At 39.1% G+C, this 15,743-nt stretch overlaps 3 protein-coding genes across 5 annotated transcripts in view; 1 reads left to right on the top strand and 2 right to left on the bottom strand.

Annotated features, from left to right (window-relative positions):
- Positions 1–2,836, bottom strand: part of LOC108051338 (calcitonin gene-related peptide type 1 receptor) — a 32,093-nt gene extending 29,257 nt beyond the window's left edge. For all 3 annotated transcript variants that reach the window (XM_044461866.1, XM_044461867.1, XM_044461865.1), the window contains exon 1: positions 2,258–2,836. The gene's annotated coding sequence lies outside the window, so the exon portion shown is untranslated. The remainder of the gene's footprint in view (positions 1–2,257) is intronic.
- A 1,581-nt stretch (positions 2,837–4,417) lies between these two features.
- On the bottom strand, positions 4,418–6,038 carry LOC108048691. Its single transcript, XM_017129512.1, has 3 exons — positions 5,350–6,038; positions 5,088–5,284; positions 4,418–4,581 (listed from the first exon to the last, which is right to left on the bottom strand). The coding sequence occupies exons 1-3, from the start codon at positions 6,036–6,038 to the stop codon at positions 4,487–4,489; spliced, it is 981 nt and encodes a 326-aa protein (XP_016985001.1). The 3' UTR covers positions 4,418–4,486.
- A 1,467-nt stretch (positions 6,039–7,505) lies between these two features.
- On the top strand, positions 7,506–10,121 carry LOC108048692. The gene is made up of 4 exons (XM_017129513.1): positions 7,506–7,799; positions 8,328–8,946; positions 9,676–9,869; positions 9,965–10,121. Exons 1-4 carry the CDS (start codon positions 7,553–7,555, stop codon positions 10,069–10,071), a joined length of 1,167 nt encoding a protein of 388 aa, XP_016985002.1. The 5' UTR covers positions 7,506–7,552; the 3' UTR covers positions 10,072–10,121.
- Positions 10,122–15,743: the final 5,622 nt, after the last annotated feature.

Below are 15,743 nucleotides of genomic sequence, written 5' to 3'. Positions count from 1 at the left end.
ACGCTGTTGAAATTGTTGGTCAGCAAATTAATTTGGCAGCCGGCTAAATAGGATGTATCAATCAATGGGCCAAAGCCACAAATGATGGGAAATTGATAACAAATAGGGAAATTGCAATTGGCCAATATTTGGGGGAGCTGAGAGCCTTGCCAAAAGTTGATTTCGATTTTGTTTACATGAACAAAATCATCACATGAATCATTCTTAAATCGCTTTTATTAAAGAGAAAGAAATACCATAAAATCGTTGACTAGATAAACAGCATAATACAACTTATAATGGCAAAGTGGTAAAGTCTTCAAAAACATTAAGTAAATCATTTGGTCTAAATCGGTTTTTTATTAGGCATAGGAATGTTAATGTTTTAAACAGATTGGTAATCTATATTTAGAATGGTATACGAATATATATATATTCATATGTTATGAAGCTTTCCAGACTTTTTGATCAACATTCTTTCGATATAAAAATAATTTTAAATTCCTTCGATTATATTTTTTATACATTTGTTATAGTAATAAATGCGTTTTTAATTGCTTTAATTTTTTGTTTTTATGATGTGCTTGCAACTTTTGTAGTAGCAAATGCATTGTTTGTGGTATCTAAATATCATTTAGAGTAATTAAGAGTCATTACTACTTGCCTTATCTGTTTTCTATTTGCTCCAGTAGAAAATATACTTCCTGAATAACTTGCTCAAGAGCAGTGATTTATATCTCTTGAGAGTCATCCATTCACTGGAAGCTCGCAGCAGACTACTTTGCAATCGTATATTATCTCTGACAATATTTACTCATTAGCCACTGCATTCCGTTCACGTGGACATAAACAAACTAACGAAAAAACAAAAAACAAAAACCAAATAAAGAGTAATATACATTTCTAAATGCATTTTCTGGTCCAAAATATTCGCTGCAATATTCCCGGCTAAGAGATAACGTTTTCCTCAGAATTTATTGTTTAGAGTAGAGACTAATGCAAACCCACGCCACCGCGGTTCTATCGTATATAAGCCCATGTATCTTGGCCCAGTATCTATGACATCTACGCTGCAGTCCGGGCGCCACGTAAATGGCTAATGGCAAATGGCTAACAGCAAATAGCGAATTTAGCCGGTGGCAAATTGTTTGCTTTGGGCCGCCAGGCTCAACTTGTAACAGTGACAAATGACGGCAGATATATCATGATCATCGCACAATAATGATAGTGTCGCGTCGTGCTGTGAAATCATCGTCGATTGCAGATTGCCGATTGCCGATTTCCAACCGTACGCTCAACAATTAAAGACATTTCGGCCAGATCGCAAGATTTATGGCTTTACAACGTGCGTCAGCATGAAGCTGGAAATCAAAAATCAAACGAATGAAGAGAAATGCTGCTCCATTGATTTATGCAGCTGCTACCCGAGATTCGACGGCCAAACAAAAGCCAATTCACAATTTGAATAGATGGTCCCAAACAAAATCCTTTGAGCGCTATTTCCCCAATCAGGCATTTGCATAATGGCCATCCATTGGGAGCTTATCTTAAATATTTCAATCATTCCGTAGGCCAAGTTCTCAATACATAAGTATAACAAAAGAGTCAAATGCACAGTTCTGATTTTCACTTTCACATATTATTCTCGGTTTGTTTTCTTGACAATGCAGAAAAACTATTTCTTTGAAAACCAACAAAATAAATGAAAAATGGTCGGCTTTTAAAAAATTTCTTCAATACATTTGGTCATTTGAGTTCACTTGAAAATAATTTCATCATTTTTTTTTTGGTTTTATTTCCGAAATTGGTGAATTTATTAGGTCTACTTAAATTCATTTTTCTTGCAGGTAAATGATCAATTTCACTTTCAAATAATACCGATAAGTAGTATTAATTTCATATTTAGACTGTATAAATTGCGTCTTCTTCATAAAAGGTAACCAAAACTAATGCATTTAGTTTTATCGCAAATTTAAAAATCCTGTTTTAACTTTTAATTTAGCCTCTTAGAAAGTAACAATACTGCCCAAATGGCTTAATTGTTGGGTAAAGATATTTAGACGTTTTAGATTTTTTGAGGAGCGGTGCCCAAAAGTATTCAGCTTCTGTAGTTTATATTATAAAATTGTCCAATGGTTTGGTACACAATGTATGGTAAATGTAAAGAGATAAAAACCCCTGAAAGTGTATGCCAAAACGCAGGCCTCACAATTTCCGGCTCCCAGTGGCGACGGCATGTGTGCGTTTTGAAATATTTGCCCATTGTGAGGGGGCTTACCGTGAAGGAGGAGGCTCGCACAAGGAATTCCTCCTAGGCAGCCCGCCGCATATCCTGCGGCGATGCAGTGCTCGGCTCCCGACTTTTCCTGGCTTTGGTCCCAGCCCAGGATTCCGCTGCAGCCAAGCGGTGCTCGTTGACGTTGTCGGCAGTTAATTGAATTAGTTGTTAATTTATGGCTATGTTTTCACTGGGAATTTGGTGAATGTGCGCGGGGTGCGACGGCTGGGGAAAGCCAAGATATGCCAAGGACTCCGGCTCTCTTTTGTGACACCGGCGGCGTCGGAGACTGGGACTTGACTTGATTAAATGCCAGCCACTTGAATTGGCCTTTAAGCGACACACTCGGGCACTCCACTCCGCTTGACTCCCCCACGCGGAAACCGATGACAATGGCTTCGACAAAATAATAAAAGAATAAGTAGAGCACACACTTTTCAATGGCTGGGGCTAAAACTTTTTATTGTACACCCATTTGGGTTTAATGAGCGATTCGCGCACACGTTTCGAAAATGGCTTGGAAAATCGTTTTTCTTTTGTTTTGGAACCGGCTCGGATGCGCGAGGAGCGTTCCGAATACGCGGCAGTTGGACGACAACTGAAATCCGCATGCCACACAGCTCGCAGCCGGCGTGGCTGCTGCAACAATGTTGCCGGCGGTCATGTTGCTGTTGCTGCCGTGACGACCCATCAGCAACATTGCGACTTGCTCGAGTTAACTCGGCTTCTTATCACTGCACTGTGGGTAAATAGTCCAAATTTGCATTTCCGAAAAAATAACTAGTTTTCATCAAGTATAGTTTTGCCATTTCACACAGTTGTGCCGTAAAAATAATTTTTTCATCCATAAATCTTATAAATAAAATAATTTTTCAACTAAGACCTATATTATATTGGATCGCTCTTTTAACTTAATTGTGTTCAATACTATTTTTTATTCAGACATATGTTGAAACGTTCTTTTTACTAAGACATAACTATAAAACCTGAAACATTACTTGTTCAGATTCCAAATTAAATAAGTTGTTAGAGGTTTTCCGAAACAGTCTTTAATTTCAGCGACTTTCTGACCATAGTGCAGTGGTGCCCAAGAAAGAGGTTTTCCGAGCTTTATAAGAGCTTTCCACCGCCAGATTGGGCACCGGGCACTTTTTGTTGCTCGCAACTTGTTGCGCTGCCTTTGAAGAGGCTGATAAGCAGAAATGCTTCCATTATTTCAAATTCAAACGAGGCTTATTGAACTGTGCCGCCCATGATAATCATAAATTGGCGCCGCTCATAAAACTGTGGTTAATAATCGCTATTAACATCAGCCGAATTCTAATCCTAATTTAGACTATCAGTGGTAAATATTTTCAAAAAAAAGGGGGATCGGCTTCAGAGTCAACTTTTTGTAAACACTTGTTGATAGTCTAAAGTTATAAAAGTTTATGAAAAGCATCCCAATATATTATTAAAGATACTAAGTTTGGGTTCTGTCTTTGCTTATCTGAAATACTTTCCTTATTATTCAATCCTTTTAAAGCCTGAAAAGTCTCAAAGAGCTTTTAGAAAGTTCGTCAAAGCTATCAGGATGTTAAATTGAAAGCTTTAAGGACTTGGTTCTTAGCTTTATATTGAAAACCATTAGATCTTATTATTTACTATTTATAGATATTCTTCCATAAATTTTATTGATAACATGTCTCAATTTATGTATAATAAATAACTATATTTTATAAAATATATACTATATACATTTTCAAATTACGTTCACAAATTCTAGAAGTTTGAAATGCTAACAATTTTTAACATGATAGATGGCTTTGAAGTGGTGTCGATTCACCTGCAAAAACTTGCAGGCGTTTAGATAAAGTTTAGCCAAGATTGGAATCTGATAAATATGTGAACCACTTGATAGATTGTCCCACACACTGTTTGTTCATCCAGATAGCCTGGCCTCTTGAGATAATATATCGCTTGTCTGGTAATTGTCACAGACAAATGTTGACACCACCGCTGTTCTGATAAGTCCACAACTATCTGTAATTGATAGGGCAAGTGCTGGGAATAGAAAATGAAAGCCGAAAAGTCCCATACGATTGTGTGTGCCAAATCAGTTCCCCGAGCGGATCTCTTTGATTGCTAGCCGCTAATGCTTGGGCAAACATTCCGCAAATCTTTCTTTTAAAGCTCATTTTAATGCCAATTTCTTTGTTTAGTTTACATTATCAAAGAATTTTTAACAGCTTAGGACACAACGTAGGTGAAAGCAAAACCAGCCTCATTCTGCCTGTAGATGTCGTCGCTGTTGAAAAGAACCATCAAAGGACCGGGATTGTTGCCTGAATAAGAGAATGATTTTAAAGTTAGAAAGTTAAAAGTATATAGAGAACTAAAACTAGGTTAGGTTTTTATACTTTCTTGTTAAGTTAAGAAAATAATACAATTTGAAAGTAACATTTCCAAATGGTATAAATTAAACAAAAATAAATACATATCAAAATATAATGTTTTCGAGTTGTTGTGTTTAGAAAGAAGACTGATTATTATAAGTGTAAATTCTTTGTGGAAAACTGTTTAGCTTTCGACAAAGTTATTAAGCTTTTCTTTTTTTTAAAAAAAAAGAACATGCATGGTCTTTCAAAAATATATATCATATTGGAAATATGGTATGTATATAGCAAACTTCATCAACGGAAAGTTAACCAAAGTTAAAATTTGGTAATGGCTAGTTATATAAATAAATGGAATTCAATATAGACATATAAACTTTTCCCTTAAATTTCTAGAAATTTGTTGGTCAGTGTTAACTGAGCTTTACCACCCAGAAAAGCTGTGTCAAACTTACTCGATATGACCACATCCTTCTTGATGGAGCCACAGAAGTAGGTGGCGTGCTTGTGGCTTTCCTCGAAGGTTGCCTGAGGCACCATCAGGAAATCGGCATCCAGATCGTTGGTGCTATCGCTGCTGTAGCAATTCTCATCGGTCGTCAAAGTACTGGCCGAAACCACGTCGCCAACGTTGAAGTCATAGGCGCGAATGCTGTGTAGAATATGATAGATTATGAAATAGTACTTATCGGATAAAGAACAAAGTCATCTACTTACGTGAGCGCCTTAGTTTCAGTAGTGCGACGGAAGCAGATGGCGTAGTTCATGCGGGATGGATAGATACCATTGCCGTTGTTGTAGTTGAAGGACTTGACCGAACCCTTGGTCTGGGGGAAGTATTGAAGACAGCCGGGCGGGGCCACAAAGAAGCCATCCTTGATGGTGCTGGCACGACCCTCGATGGTGGACTCCTCCTCAACCAAGTCCAGTGAGCGCACAGAGGCTCCGGCAGGGCACTCCAGCTGGGTGATGGTCACGTCCCAGGAGGCAGTGGGCAATCCAGAGGCACCGGCACGATCGGCCAGGGAAAAGACCAGATCCACAACGGACTCGCCACCAGTGGCATTCAACGGCACATAGATGTGCTGCCACACTTCAGTGCCGCACAGTTTCAGTCCACCGACCTCGAAATAATCCTTGGTGCACTCGGCATAGGTCAGGCCCGATCCTTCGGATTCCAACGTGGGTTGGGCCAAGGTCATGGCCCACTCAATGCGCAACTGGCAGACGTACTTGCTGTACTGGGTCACATGGTATTCGCACTGCCGCGGGGGATTCGTCGGATTCACCAGGTTGATGTTCTTCGAGGAGCTAGTGCCTCCACAAACGGGCTTGGCCACCGAGGCGGCTTCAATGGCCGAAAAGGCCACCAAAAGGAGCAGGCTGCTTGCTATGTAGTTCCTCATCGTTCTGAGTCTACAAAACAGTGGGCCGTTGGCTTTTTATGGCCGACGGCTATCTGATTTTTCCCTCAATTCGCGTCCAATTGTCCGGGTGTTAGCTATCATGATCGATTGGTTTTATCGCTCTGTTTGGCCCAAGGGGGCACCTGCAGTCTAATGACAGAATCGCAAACATTTGAAAACTTAACTAGGGGGTAGGCATTCTAACTGCTCTATCTGTGGGAAAAAGTTACCAAATTTGTAAGGTTTTTGTGATCTAAATGGGTTTTTTTTTATACGAAATTTTTTTTTTAGATTTTAGAGGCAAATTCTAGCATACAAAATGTCTAATGATAGATTAAATTTCTTATTACAACCATAAAGGCAAATAATTAAAACAAAAAAAGGATTACTATATTTAATAATATATAACATTTAATTGCTTTTTAATAAAATGTCTGAGGAAATTACTCATTTATTTAAAACATTTTTTTCACAATTTATTTTATTATGTTTAACAATAAAATAAATGCTAGCCTTAAAGTTAAACTATTATACTAACTGAATATAACGAGTACCTATTTGTACGAAATACTATATAACCCAAGTAAAAAAGGTATTTAATAAGGTGTCATATAGTTTATATTGAATTAATTCTTGCAATTTTTCAATATACAAATGTCGCTTTAATAAACTAATTTTGCCTTTTATGGACATTCTATTAAATTTATTTATAGCCTAACATAATTCTTTATTTTTTATCGCGACCAAAGTCTCCTGCAAGAATTCAAAATCAAAACAAGTCTAATTCTAAATTAGTCCTAACAAACCCCTGCGATTAGCGATAAGTGTGATGTGCAGGCTTTTGACAGCTCTTTTATCAGTAAGAATGCGACTATCTTGACCGAAATCAGTTGAATGACATTGTGCTTTTTTAAACCACATTCACTTTAAAGAAAGAACTCCTCGCTGGGGCTGCATTTATCGAAGTGGTTGGTTGCCCAACCCGTGTTGTGCAATTCGATTCTAATTGGGGTCTTGTCATTTTCACACACCCACCCAGTGTTTGTTGCCTCTTTTCACTTTTTGACATCATCATCATCATCGCTACTATCGATCGTCATCTTCATTTATGGCGATGATAATGAGATAGCCAGCCAGCATGCTTCGCGACACCCAAAATTTGAGCAAACATAACCCAGTTTTGTCGGATCTAAGATCAGAGTAATGGACACTTCGTCGAGGTTCAATGACTTGATCGAGCGGCGTTGGGCAAACAAGTTAATAGGCGCAACTAGCTCGGCTTGAATATTCATTCCGGTAAGTGACGAACCAACTGAGCTTCTACCAAATATTGACACACTATTGCTTCTAACACGAAAATCTCATCACCGCATCGCTGCCAGCGCCGATGTATCTTTCGGATTCTTCGGCCCAAGAAGTGCTATAAAAGCGGTGCGACCCCCAAAAGATCCACACAGTCGATGTGAAAGTGCGTGGGTGAAGAAGAGTGAAGAAGCTGACTAAAACCGAGGATTATGATTGGATATACGCTGCTGTTCCTGGCATTTCTGGCCTTTGCGCAGGCGCAAATGCTGAATGACACAAGTGGAGTTGTTGGTCAGGAGCCTGGCCTTTGGCGCCAAGGCAGAAGGAGGAGTGTCCTGGCGGACAGCTGCCTCACCAACAGCGGCACCACCGGCACCTGCCTCACCCGCTTCAAGTGCATGCGGCAATCGGGCACCGTCAATGGATATTGTGGCACCTACGGCGTCTGCTGTGAAAGTGAGTCAAAGAAAGTGATAAAAAGGAAAAGTGGGTCAATAATTACTCTTCCCAAAATAAGTTCGGTTATTTTCCGTTTCATAACTATGTCCTTCAATGAGTTAAGGTCTTTAGCTAAAAAAATTAATGCTTAAATTATTCGTTTGATTAAATTGAAATTCTTTTATTTCATGTAATAAAAGTGAAGAATACCAATAAAATATGGTTTTACATGAAAAGAGAAAATCGAAAAAGGATTAATTAATTTTTTAAGAACATTGTTCGAATATAAAATTATATTTAATTTTAAAGGTACATTTTAGCGCTTAGTGAAAAAAATATTTATTTAAAGTTGTGCAAAATTTGTGAACCAATTCATCAATTCCGTTTAATATTTAAAAGCTATTTTAAGTTTACCATAAAGGCGTTAAAACGAAACTAAATGTATACAAAAAATTTAATTCTTAGCTGGAAGAACTTATTATTCCCCTATTAATAAACAAATAAGTTTGATCTGTTAATAAACTAATCATTTTACCACTTCTCTAGCTAACATTCAAGTGGGCTCCTCTACGCGCCAGAAGAGAACGATTATCAGGAATCCTGGCACTTTGTCCAGCGATTTGAATACCTACACCATCGAGGCTTTCAGCAGCAATGTGCAGCAGTTGCGCATCGACTTCGAGCAGTTCGTGATGCAACAGCCCACGGAAACGGACGGAGTCCTGGAGTGCCAGGACTATTTCGAGGCGGGTGGCTTCAAGTTGTGTGGCGTGAACGATGGCCAGCACCTGTACTTGCCCTTCAATGCGGCTGCGGGTGTGGATCAGGTGACCCTCACGTTTGCGGTGACCACCAGGGGAACTGCGCCCGTTTGGAGGCTAATTGTAACCCAGCTGGAGGGGCCACCGATGAACACCAAACGGCGTTCCAGCACTTCTGCCGCTCTAGGAAGCTCCACCAATTCCCTGCAGGATCTGCGCGACATCTTCGCCTCCCATCACGCCGACTACGAGCTACTGGCTCCGTCGGGCTGCCAGCAGTACTACACCGATCTAACTGGCACCATTCGCAGCTTCAACTTCCAGTCTTCAGGCACCAGCAACTATATGCCCGATCTGAGCTACAACATCTGCATCAAGTCTGCGGGCAGCGCCAGCATGATTGAGTGAGTAAAGTATTTTTAGCTTTAACCGAATCCATAAAAACCTTATGTTTGGAAAATTACAGAGCTGTTTATTCTTTAGTGTTGTCAATGGAGAAAATTGGCTTATAAAGTCGAGTGCTTACTTGTTAGAGTGATAAATGTTGTAAATTAGCAACTTTAAGGATCACCAGCTTAAACATACTTCAAAGTTCGCTATTTCTATAAAGTTTTAAAAAATGATTTTAAGTGGAAGTTTATTTTTTCTGTATTTCTTACTCAAAGAGATATTAATAAGTATAGTCTTCACTATAAACGTATATAGACCCTGTGCTAAAAATATTTTATTTTAACTATTTCAAATTGTGTATTAGAAAGTTTTTCTAAGCAGGTCCCTGAAGTGCTGACATTACAAATATTTCGAAAGGATAAAGTTTTCTATTAGTCTGCAAACTTTCATTTTGAATGCTTGGCAAATTTAAATAAACTAATCTTTTAAAGTAATTGAATTCAATTTCAATTGCCAGTTTTGGATTAAGTATAAACTTATTGAAATGAGTTTTGTAAGTTCTAAAATTCCTTGTTCTTGCGACTGCTATTATTTTTTTAAATTTTTGCTGAAATGGGAACCACCTTTCTGTGATCATATTTTGACATACTCAGACCAATCGGTGATTAAGTTGAGATTGAATTGTAAAATTAACCCTTAATGTGCTATGTGTATTAATGAAAAGCCAACCATCCACTTAACAGGTACTCCTTCAGCAAGTTCTCGATGTCGGTGCAGTCGGAGACGGGGGAGGGGTACGACGAGTTCTGCCACGCCACTGTCCACACAGCTGGAAGGCAGGAGGACTATTTGATGATACCGCAGGGCATTCTGGCCAAGAACATGGCCTACCAGCCCACCTACTACTGCGGCACCAACAACAACCTGCTGGTCTATGGTGAGTGGTTACAATTGGAATTGGGAGTGGGAGTGGGAGTGGGGGGATGGAATTTCCCGTTGAAAACCACTTGATGTGTGGCTTCCATATTGCAGCCTCGCCGCCCTATTTAATGCACTTCTCCAGCGATGAGCTCACCTTGAATCCGGACGTGGAGACGGGCTTCAGTATGACCTACCGCCTGAGGAACTCGCTCCTTTAAACGCTCTTATATTCTCTAATAAGTTTGGATAGTTTCTTGCCTAAGATTTAATAAACTCGAATGTATTTAAGCCTGTGTTTTGGTATTCAGTTAATGAGCTTGTCAAATCAAGGGGATTATGAGAATTTTGGGGGTGGGGTAACTAAAACACACACAATCAAACGCACTCGCAAAAAGTTGGACAAACGCATTAAGGAGCTTGTGCGGTCAGCGACACGATTATCCTTTTAGTTGCGTAATTAGTGTGATTAAAGTCAAGAGCTCCGAGGCCCGATGGGGTGCCAATACCCCTTAAATAGCTATAATGCCGTAAGAGAGAACAGTGGCAAGCAAATAGAAATGTATAAAATGCGCCATTGGCAGCTTTGAGAGCTGGGAAGCGAATCGAGTCGGAAACCCACAGCACCGTCCCCTCTTTTCCCTGCGGCCTTTCACTTCGACAAGGTGCTAGATTTGGAAGCCCGCTAATTGACGGCCAGCGCATTCTTCCAGCGATCATGGCTCATTTGGCAGCGCCGGCTCCGAGAATCACTCTCGCCCACCCACTCCAATCCAGCGCGGTGTAAATTGTAAAATAAGCCAATCAGGCACATGCCCAATCCCAACGGTCAATATTGGTGATTGGTTCGGGGGAGTCTCTTTATGGCTGGATTAGCGTCCTCGCACCTGCTGTGGGTAGCCCTATTAAGTGGGGTCCAGGTGAGAAGTTCCCTAACAAGCCCAGAGTTTCTCATACCAAATGGTTACCCGGAAAGAGCGGGAGTAATAAATAAATAAATAAATACGTAGGTATTCAAGAGAAAATCAAGCTATATGTGTATTTATGAGTAAGCCACTTGAAAAATGGGTGCCAAAACTTAAGAACTTGTTTATATACTTGTACTTAATAACAACCAAATTGTATGATAACCTAACAATGATCAATGATTATTAAAATAATGGAAATAAAATTGCCAAAGACTCACAGACTGTTTAATTTTAATGCCAACTTCAACGTTTAATTGTAAATTGTTTTTTGTTAATTGTAATCTGTGTCTTAGAATATTTTGACTTAAAGATTTATATAATTTTTTTAACATTGGCCATAAATATATAACATTAAATTAACCAAGCTTGTCAGGAAAGTAATTTAATATTATGAATGTACAATCTCCTTAACAAAACTTCCCAGGGCATCCAAGCTTCGTTGTGCATTTATTAATTTGTACCCGTAACATTTTTTTTGTGGGTGGCAAACAACAAGCCATAAAGCAAAGTTCCCCTGGAATGGCTTGCAGCGGCTTTCCCAGGTACAAACTGCTAAATGTTGCTCATAAATTAACGCCAAACTAAACTGCAGGTGGTGGGTTGTGGGTGGTTGGTAGAAAGAGGTTGGCCAGCGGCTCCCAGGGTGGCTAAGGCTAAATGCTGTGAGTGGCAAAAGATCGACGACAGCCAGCAACTGGCAACGCGTCGCAGCTGCAGTGAAAATAACGAAAATGCATTTTAAAACCCCCCAAAAGCAAGCGAGGCGAAAGGAGAAGGCCGAGGCGAAGGAGCGAGCGAGGAAAAACCAGGAAAAACAAAACAGAAGGAAAGGGATAGCGTTCCACTGGACTGGCCAGTCCCTCGTTCTCTCTCTTTCGCACGGCGTGTCTGTGTGTTTAAGTAATGATTTTGCAAAATATGCGCAAAAGTGCCAACACCAACACCCGGCAATATGGTGCCCTAAATGGAGTGTAACCGGAAGTGCGAATAGCGTGCAGCTGGGACGACCAGTTGACCAAGATAAGATGCCGCCTCGATTCGGGCTTAAAGCGCTTAAAGCCAATTCGCATTGATGGCTAATAAGCAAAAAGGGAAAACTCGGACACACGAATGCAAGCCAATTTGTCATGGTCAACAGGGGTGTGAAAATGCATACCAAAGTGGTTTACAGAGAGCTGCAGTTTTTGGCTCGCGAAAGTGCAAATGGAAATTGTAACGGACCATGTAAGGTGCACTGAGAGAAAATGCGAGTCTTAGTAGGGTAAAAATAAGTCCGTATGTTGGCTTTGAAAAGGTCAACCTTATTTTTTTTATAATGAAAGCTAAAGTACTATGTTCTAAAAGGTGGTTTAAGATACTTCTTCTTTGGTAGCTCACAACTGAAATAAAAACAAGAGAGAACGCTATAGTCGGGTGCCCCGACTATCAGATACCCGTTACTCAGGTAAAGGGAGTGCGAGGGAGATGGAGATAGAAACTTTGATCACGCATAACTTTTTAACGAATGGTTCGATTTAAAAAATTTCTTCTACATTTCGATAGGTATTGATAAACACAATAAAACTGCATTTTTACTTTTCCGAAATATTTAAATTTTTAAAATCGTATACAAGCGATTGTGGGCGTTAAAGGGGGCGTGGCACCTTTTTGAAACAAACTTGCGCTGCGTAGGAACTCCTAGAATCTGCATGCAAAATGCCAATCTTCTAGCTTTTATAGTTTCCGAGATCTCAGCGTTCATACGGACAGACAGACGGACAGACAGACGGACAGACGGACAGACAGACGGACAGACGGACAGACGGACATGGCTATATCGACTCGGCTAGTGACCCTGATCAAAAATATATATACTTTATAGGGTCGGAAACGCTTCCTTCTAGCTGTTACATACTTTTGCACGAATACAATATACCCTTTTACTCTACGAGTAACGGGTATAAATATATGTAAATTGTAATTTGCATTGCTCTAATTCCATTCGTCACAAAATGAATAAAGTTGAGTATACTGTCATTTCTACTATTTTTGTTTAGCTTTTATTGTACCCTCTATAGCTTATAATGAGAGATGGACTGTATGAACAAAAATCGTTTAATAAAAAGTAATAGCCATATAATGTAAGTTATTTTATATTCCATACAGGAAATGAGCCTTTGGTATTTGATATTACATTCTAGTGATTTGAAATTACTTTCCAAATTGTCTAAAACAGCATCCAAATTGTCTAAAACAGCATTTGCAAATACAAAATCAATTCAAATTGGATTCCATCAACAGTTCAATGAAATAGAGTTAGAAGAAAAAATATTGCCTTTAAATATTTCAATGCACATTTTTGGACTGCCCATCTAGCAATTTGAAATCTCTAACAATTAAAAACAAATGTAGTAGAAATATTTACAACATTCTTTCTGTTATAAAAACGTCAAGAATTGATGACCCATTTTGATGATATTTTTACCGTGCAGGCTGTCTCTTTCCCCGCCACTCTACCCCTCTCTTTCTCGTGGAGCTGTTGTTGTCTTATCAACACATTGCCGCCAATATGGAGGCTCATGAAATGAAACGTAAATATTGAAGCTGTCCTTTGTGGCGGGTGGTCCTTTATCGAGCGCCGCCCACCGAAATGTCCTGTTCCCATAACATTTCTAAAGACAAAAACAGTCGAATCGAGATACAATTGCAATGCAGAGTACGGAAAAGAGAGGAGGATATTGGGCGCAGAAAGAGACGGCAGGGAACAACTCACGTGTGCTCTGTGTGCGAATTTTTGTTGATTTTCATGGCATATTTTACACTGGCTGTAAATACACACGCGTACGTGTGTGTGAGGGTGCAGCAAGAAATAAAATTGAAATGAAATATGCAAACATGAAAAATATGCGCCAGCCCGAAAATATGCTACGAAAAAATTGCCAGTTCACAGAGAGGCCCCAACACACACACACACGCACACACATGAACACCCAGATGCAGATCCAGATGCACACACCCATACGAGTACACTCATTCATGCACCCACACACTTGCACTGGCCACTCGGCTGCGATTTATTGCATTATCAATAAAGTGAATAAATTTTGAGGTTATTGTGGCGTGATAACGGCAATTTTTGTACTTTTGCTCTTGTTTCTCCGGCATTCCAACTTTCGCATGTGTGCGTGTCTGGGCGTATATGTGTGTGTGTGTGTGTGTGTGCGGGGCCGTCCTGGAATGGTAATACTGTGTAAATGGCGCTGTTAATTAAAAAATCACACCCATGCGTATCGCCGTCGCCAACAATTAACTGATTAAATGCTTAAGCCGCTTGGCTTAAAGACTTCCCATTCAAATTGAACGGCTATGGTAGGGATTTGGCCAAAGGTTCTCGAATGCAAAACAGTTTACTTGAATGGACAATGTGAAGATTTAATTTTTTTATGCAGTCCTTGATAAATGTTTTCTGTGGGAGTTAATATCGAAGTATATCAGAATAATAGCAAGACAATCTCCACAAAAATACTTTCACATTTATGGAACTTTTAGATTTAGCATCTATAATAATATATTAAACTTTCAAATTGACTATGAAAATCAAAATGCCCCTAATACATAACATAAACAAATTAACCTGCCTTTTCAAAATGTTCAAGATAGACTGTCAATAAATAAAAACGAATACATTTGGAACACTTGCATTTAATTGCTCTATAACTTTGATTTAATTCTGATTTATTGCTCATTCAAATCGTCGAGCTTGGGTTTTTAAGTATTATTAAAAGACATTTAATATGAATATATGCACATTTTAAAATTAAACAGTAATAGTTTTGCTATTTACCATATTGCAGTATTTACCATAACTGATACAATATTAATTAAGCATTAAAGCTAAATAATTGCTCAAACAAAACTGCCCAAAAGCAAATGCAATTAAAAATCTGATTTAATTTATAATTAAGTCAAGTAAATCCGAAACCAACACAAAATCAAGATCTAATTATTTTCAGGAGTCTTAATTTAATGCATGGTTTTAAGCAATCATAAACTAAATAAATATGAATGTTTCAATCACTTATGTTGTGCATGATTTCGATTATGATTTATGATTAATATAAACCAAATTGAGTTAAAAACAAGAGAGAACGCTATAGTCGGGTGCCCCGACTATCAGATACCCGTTACTCAGGTAAAGGGAGTGCGAGGGAGATGGAGATAGAAGCTTTGATCACGCATAACTTTTTAACGAATGGTCCGATTTGAAAAATTTCTTCTACATTTCGATAGGTATTGATAAACACAATAAAACTGCATTTTTACTTTTCCGAAATATTTAAATTTTTAAAATCGTATATAAGCGATTGTGGGCGTTAAAGGGGGCGTGGCACCTTTTTGAAACAAACTTGCGCTGCGTAGGAACTCCTAGAATCTGCATGCAAAATGCCAATCTTCTAGCTTTTATAGTTTCCGAGATCTCAGCGTTCATACGGACAGACAGACAGACAGACAGACAGACAGACAGACAGACAGACGGACAGACAGACGGACAGACGGATAGACGGATAGACGGATAGACGGACAGACGGACATGGCTATATCGACTCGGCTAGTGACCCTGATCAAGAATATATATACTTTATAGGGTCGGAAACGCTTCCTTCTAGCTGTTACATACTTTTGCACGAATACAATATACCCTTTTACTCTACGAGTAACGGGTATAACAAGAAAGGAAAGCTAACTTCGGGCGAAGCCGAAGTTGATATACCCTTGCAGAATACTCTGTAAATTATATTCTCCAAAATTATTCATATGATGCATTCTTAATACTCATAAAAAATCACAACTTTCTTACTTTAAAAACACCAAAGTTATGGCATTTCCAATCGTTCAGTTATATGGCAGCTATAGGATATAGTCGGCCGATCCTTATGAAATTTGGT

This window comes from Drosophila rhopaloa, unplaced genomic scaffold (assembly GCF_018152115.1).
Source record: "Drosophila rhopaloa isolate 14029-0021.01 unplaced genomic scaffold, ASM1815211v1 contig_115, whole genome shotgun sequence".
NCBI classification, from domain to species: domain Eukaryota; kingdom Metazoa; phylum Arthropoda; class Insecta; order Diptera; family Drosophilidae; genus Drosophila; species Drosophila rhopaloa.
Note: the sequence above shows the minus strand (reverse complement) of the source record. Positions and strands in the feature narration are given on the sequence as shown.

Coding starts and splice junctions, on each gene's coding strand:
- LOC108048691 (XM_017129512.1), bottom strand. CDS start 6,038: ATGAGGAACTACATAGCAAGCAGCCTGCTCCTTTTGGTGGCCTTTTCG. Junction 5,285..5,349: donor ACTGAAACTAAGGCGCTCAC/GTAAGTAGATGA, acceptor TATTCTACACAG/CATTCGCGCCTATGACTTCA. Junction 4,582..5,087: donor GAAGGATGTGGTCATATCGA/GTAAGTTTGACA, acceptor TCTCTTATTCAG/GCAACAATCCCGGTCCTTTG.
- LOC108048692 (XM_017129513.1), top strand. CDS start 7,553: ATGATTGGATATACGCTGCTGTTCCTGGCATTTCTGGCCTTTGCGCAG. Junction 7,800..8,327: donor CTACGGCGTCTGCTGTGAAA/GTGAGTCAAAGA, acceptor CCACTTCTCTAG/CTAACATTCAAGTGGGCTCC. Junction 9,870..9,964: donor CAACAACCTGCTGGTCTATG/GTGAGTGGTTAC, acceptor TCCATATTGCAG/CCTCGCCGCCCTATTTAATG.